This window comes from Bidens hawaiensis, unplaced genomic scaffold, assembly GCF_021521415.1.
Source record: "Bidens hawaiensis isolate Kalapana, Puna unplaced genomic scaffold, B.hawaiensis_p1.1 tig00004282_1, whole genome shotgun sequence".
Classification (NCBI taxonomy): domain Eukaryota; kingdom Viridiplantae; phylum Streptophyta; class Magnoliopsida; order Asterales; family Asteraceae; genus Bidens; species Bidens hawaiensis.
Genome location: NW_027491257.1, coordinates 1,857,363 through 1,862,328, shown reverse-complemented (window position 1 = coordinate 1,862,328; position 4,966 = coordinate 1,857,363). Strand labels below are relative to the sequence as shown.

Below are 4,966 nucleotides of genomic sequence, written 5' to 3'. Positions count from 1 at the left end.
CAAAAGGAGTTGAAATCAGATCCAGAAAGATATATGTGGTTTTGAATAGGTGATCAATAAATTTAGTTGCCTATATCATATTTACCGATACTGACATCTCAACCACATGTATAGCCCCACCTACTACTCTATCATATAAACTAGTTTTAAAGCACGTGTCACACACGGGATGATTTAAATTATAAAATTACAAGTAAAACAAATAATTACATAATGCATATGAAAAAATGTATTGAATCTATGCTTGCATCTAATTTATACTGTGTGTACATAAATTAATTTTATATATATCACACAATGATTTTTTTTAAATGAAATTAATAAAAAAATTGCACATGCAAAAACGTACCCGATAACGCTCTTTTTATTTGAAATTTCATTCTCAGCGTCATATATGTATAATTGAAAGAATTTTGGTTAACCAATTTCGGGAATAAGACTTCTCATACAATAGTACTTATAACCACTTAGCTTAAATACAGAATATGTGTTAGCTTTATTGATACATTTATCAATTTACCACCCATCGAAGGAAAGGAGAACATTAAATTATAATGAAGATATTTTTCAAAAACTATATTTTTCTGAGCTACGCCATGAAAAAGATTTTAATAAGTTTCAGTGAGCTTCTCGACTTTTTTCAAACCATGCTTTCTTGATTCATCACGAATATTTTCAAGAATACAATGAGCTTCAAATTGGTGAGAGATTTCCGTATAAGCAACAGATGCGAGAGTAGTCTTACCCCCACCTCCAACCCCCCATATTCCAACCATGCGCACACCACCGGATCCAATTTCCATCTTTGATTTCAAATCTTGCAAACGAGTCTCTATTCCAATCAAATCTTTATTAACACTTTTTAGCAGCCTACTGGATATTTTACCGACTATGTCTTTTATGCATTTTGCTTCATGCCTACACATTGAGTACATTAGAACAGTTAAAACATGCTCACACTCATACTTGCTAAACGAGGTGAGGGTCAATGAGAGAGAGAAAAACTGTCTATAATTCAGAAAGTACTTGTAGTAACAACTATTCACTTAATATTCATATATTTTCAAGAAAAAAGGTTGTTACTAATTTAGAAACTGCTTGTAGTAATCTATAATTTAACTAGTTTGGGCCCCGTGTATTACACGGGAATTGATGAAAATTTAAAACTTTAAATATTAAGCAAAATCCAATCAACAACACAATTATCATATATTGTTAATACAAAACAATCTACATTACAATTACATGAATTACAAAACAAACATTACACAAATATTTCAAAGTTGATTGAGCATGATAAGTTTGCTGTCACCGACTTATCTATGTGTGAAAAAGTAATTGACTTAATCTACTACAAAGTTAAGGTAAATGAGGAATGCAATTATGAAAACATATTTCTACACATACTAACATGTTTGTCATTGTTCGGAAAATATTGATTACTCTGAGTTCGGGATACCAGTTGATACCAAAAGAAAGATGCAATGAGGTTATATATATTAGTTTAATGTATTAGATAAGAAATTTAATTTAATATCAACTAAAAGACAAAACATTTGGGAGTCGGATCTAAATAGGTAGCGGCGAGGATGCAGCGGTGTTTGGGATGGGGGTGCTCTAAATTGAAAGAAATATGGCCTATTGGGCCGGGTAATAAGTTAGTAACCCATGGGGGTATTCAAGAAATCCATAAACAAACTATATATTGAAAATAGGTAAAAAAAGGTAGAAAGGCTAAGAGAGTGACAAGTGACAAAAATGGGTATTCTTTTATTAGTATAGTAGATAGATGATACAATACTTTCTCTTGAAACATAAGTTATATGAAACAACTCCCAGTCAAATGTAAAACCACCATTTCTCGCAACTGTATTGGATTATTACTCCTAAACCTGAAGTATGAGATTTATTTGATTTCAAGCAAAATAAAGAATGAAAAACAAAAAGAAATAGACTCGAAACCAAAATACCGGGTATAAAAACAATTGAAGAAATGTTTTAATATCCACAATTTAAATGTGTAATTAAATTTGTAAAATACTAGGAGTAGTTTCCATACTTGTCAAACAAACTTTTTTGGTAAATCAGATTAAGGGTAGTTTGAGTGAGCTTTTAAAACTTACTTATTTGCTTATTTGTATTTTGAAAAGCAAAAGATATTTGACAAAACTCCTCCAAAAGTTTCAGATTGAAGCTTTTCAAAATTGCTTTTGCATTTTAAAAAACAAATAAGCAAGTTTTAAAAGCTCACCCCCCCCCTCCCCCCAACTCTCAATCCTTTAGACGTTTTTTATTTAAATTTTTAATTAAAATTGCGTTTATAGAACGCAAGCATCTCAAGGGGGAAAAAAGTTCATCTAAAAGGTAGAGAAAGTTACCCATTTGCAAAGTCCTTGGGGACCCATCCAGAAAGATTGCCTGCTTTTACAAGAGCTCTTCTCCACGATTCAACTTTGTGTTTATACTCAGACTCATGTTTGGCAAATGCTTCTTCAAATTTCCCATTTTGTTTTCTGACATCCGAGGGATCTACGTCATAAAATACGGGCATAACGATTTGTCCTCTCTTGTCCATGCATTCGATAATACACTCTAACGCATCCAAGCACCAAGATGAGTCTGCATAGTTTTTAGAGAAAACAATAACAATAATCCGTGATTCTTGGATAGCGTTCAAGAGTGATCGACCGATTGGCATGCCCCGAGACAGCGTTTCGTCATCCTTGTATGTGTAAATTCCTTGTTGTTCAAGAGCCGAGTATAGATGGTCCACAAAGGTTTTGCGAGTATCTTCTCCTCTAAAACTCATAAAAACATCATATTTCCACGATTTTGAAAAAGATGTGGGAATCAAGTGAGAAGAGGACGATGAAGATGGCATCGATCTGTTTAGTTTGATTGAAATTAGTACAAAAGGAGTTGAAATCAGATCCAGAAAGATATATGTGGTTTTGAATAGGTGATCAATAAATTTAGTTGCCTATATCATATTTACCGATACTGACATCTCAACCACATGTATAGCCCCACCTACTACTCTATCATATAAACTAGTTTTAAAGCCCGTGTCACACACGGGATGATTTAAATTATAAAATTACAAGTAAAACAAATAATTACATAATGCATATGAAAAAATGTATTGCATCTATGCTTGCATCTAATTTATACTATGTGTACATAAATTAATTTTATATATATCACACAATGATTTTTTTTAAATGAAATTAATAAAAAAATTGCACATGCAAAAACGTACCCGATAACGCTCTTTTTATTTGAAATTTCATTCTCAGCGTCATATATGTATAATTGAAAGAATTTTGGTTAACCAATTTCGGGAATAAGACTTCTCATACAATAGTACTTATAACCACTTAGCTTAAATACAGAATAGGTGTTAGCTTTATTGATACATTTATCAATTTACCACCCATCGAAGGAAAGGAGAACATTAAATTATAATGAAGATATTTTTCAAAAACTATATTTTTCTGAGCTACGCCATGAAAAAGATTTTAATAAGTTTCAGTGAGCTTCTCGGCTTTTTTCATAATGACAACATTTAAAATAACATGTTAAATCATTCTATTTTGTGAATATTGGTTCATTTGAGCATAGTTTTGCATGACATGCTTCCCATACAACGTTCTGATCACCATTGAAGGAAAAGTTTAGGCTTACACAAATACTTCTAATTTGATAAACGTTAGAAGCATTGATAGTTCTGAGGATGGCATGTTAAAAGTGTTCGCAATCTTTTCTTAAATTTTAATAGTCGAGGGAAAAATAGTCAATTTGTTAAATCCCGAACCTTTTGATTATTTCAAAAAATGCCCTTGAAAATAATTTTGAAACCCGAATCATGTCTAAAATTCTAACTTTCATCCGTTGACATTTTCAAGTTAACACTTTGAACCCGTAACAAATTTGATGATAAATCTATTTGCATTCTCAAACTTTTAAAAATACTCAGATTTCCCATTTTTGACATGTAACAAATTTTTATCTAAATATAGTTAACTTGTACCAAATAATCTATTTATCAACTTTTGACCCATAAAAAATCAAATTTAAGTTCCACAAAAAACATGAAACAATCATTGATAAAAAAAACTAAGAAACTAAATATGATAAACTTTGTTACGTCTGAAAGTGATTGGTATATACCAACCTTACATTTAAACATATATTTAGTTTACTAAATTAACCAAAAAGTAAATTGATAGATTTAAAGCATAGATTTATAATTTATAAATTTATATGAATTTACAATAATAATAATAATAATATATAAATTGATTGATTTTAGAAAAATGGATCGAGTTTTAAGCATATGCTTATAATTTAATGATTAAATAATTACTTTGGAAAATGAAAGCATATTCGAGTTTGTTTTTCTTTACAATCTTCTACAATATACATAGTACAATATGTTAATGACAACATTTGAAATTATAGTCTTTTCAATATTTGACAAACATGGTTTGTTGTTGATTTTTGGATTTCATCAAGTATTTTAGAATACATAGTTAAATAATATGTTAATGTTTATTTTTATAAAAATGTATAGATATAATATAAATAGAGTATAAAAGGAATGTATAATTGCTGATCTATTACATATATATTAGGGTAATTAAGATATTAGTTTTGGAGGGAAAATAATTGTGAGAATTAGCCAAAAGATGATAAGTGTTCACAATTATTTTACTTTATTAGAATGTGTAGATATATATGCGGGTAACATAAGATTTCAGCATTTCACATTGGATCCTTATCTATTTGTATTTTCTTACCGACTATCAAGAGAAAATTGTGTGATTGGTAAGTTAGCCTCCAATAGTCTACCGTTAAAAAGGACTTAACGGTGTTATACTTTTTTCCAAATTTCAGAATAATATTTTAGGGTTTTTGATTGGAAGAAGAATGCGTGTCGACTGATGTAAAACTTAGTTCGAAATGG

At 30.0% G+C, this 4,966-nt stretch overlaps 1 protein-coding gene across 1 annotated transcript; it reads right to left on the bottom strand.

The window, feature by feature from the left end:
• Positions 1-608: 608 nt before the first annotated feature.
• LOC143626117 (disease resistance protein Roq1-like) lies at positions 609-2,912 on the bottom strand. Its single transcript, XM_077096281.1, has 2 exons — positions 2,379-2,912; positions 609-918 (listed from the first exon to the last, which is right to left on the bottom strand). Exons 1-2 carry the CDS (start codon positions 2,879-2,881, stop codon positions 609-611), a joined length of 813 nt encoding a protein of 270 aa, XP_076952396.1. The 5' UTR covers positions 2,882-2,912.
• Between the last annotated feature and the right edge of the window lie 2,054 nt (positions 2,913-4,966).

What these genes read in the sequence shown, in the direction of transcription:
- LOC143626117 (XM_077096281.1), bottom strand. Translation starts at nt 2,881, where the DNA reads ATGCCATCTTCATCGTCCTCTTCTCACTTGATTCCCACATCTTTTTCA. An exon ending in CCCAAGGACTTTGCAAATGG is followed by an intron (nt 919 to 2,378) that starts GTAACTTTCTCT and finishes CTCAATGTGTAG; the next exon opens with GCATGAAGCAAAATGCATAA.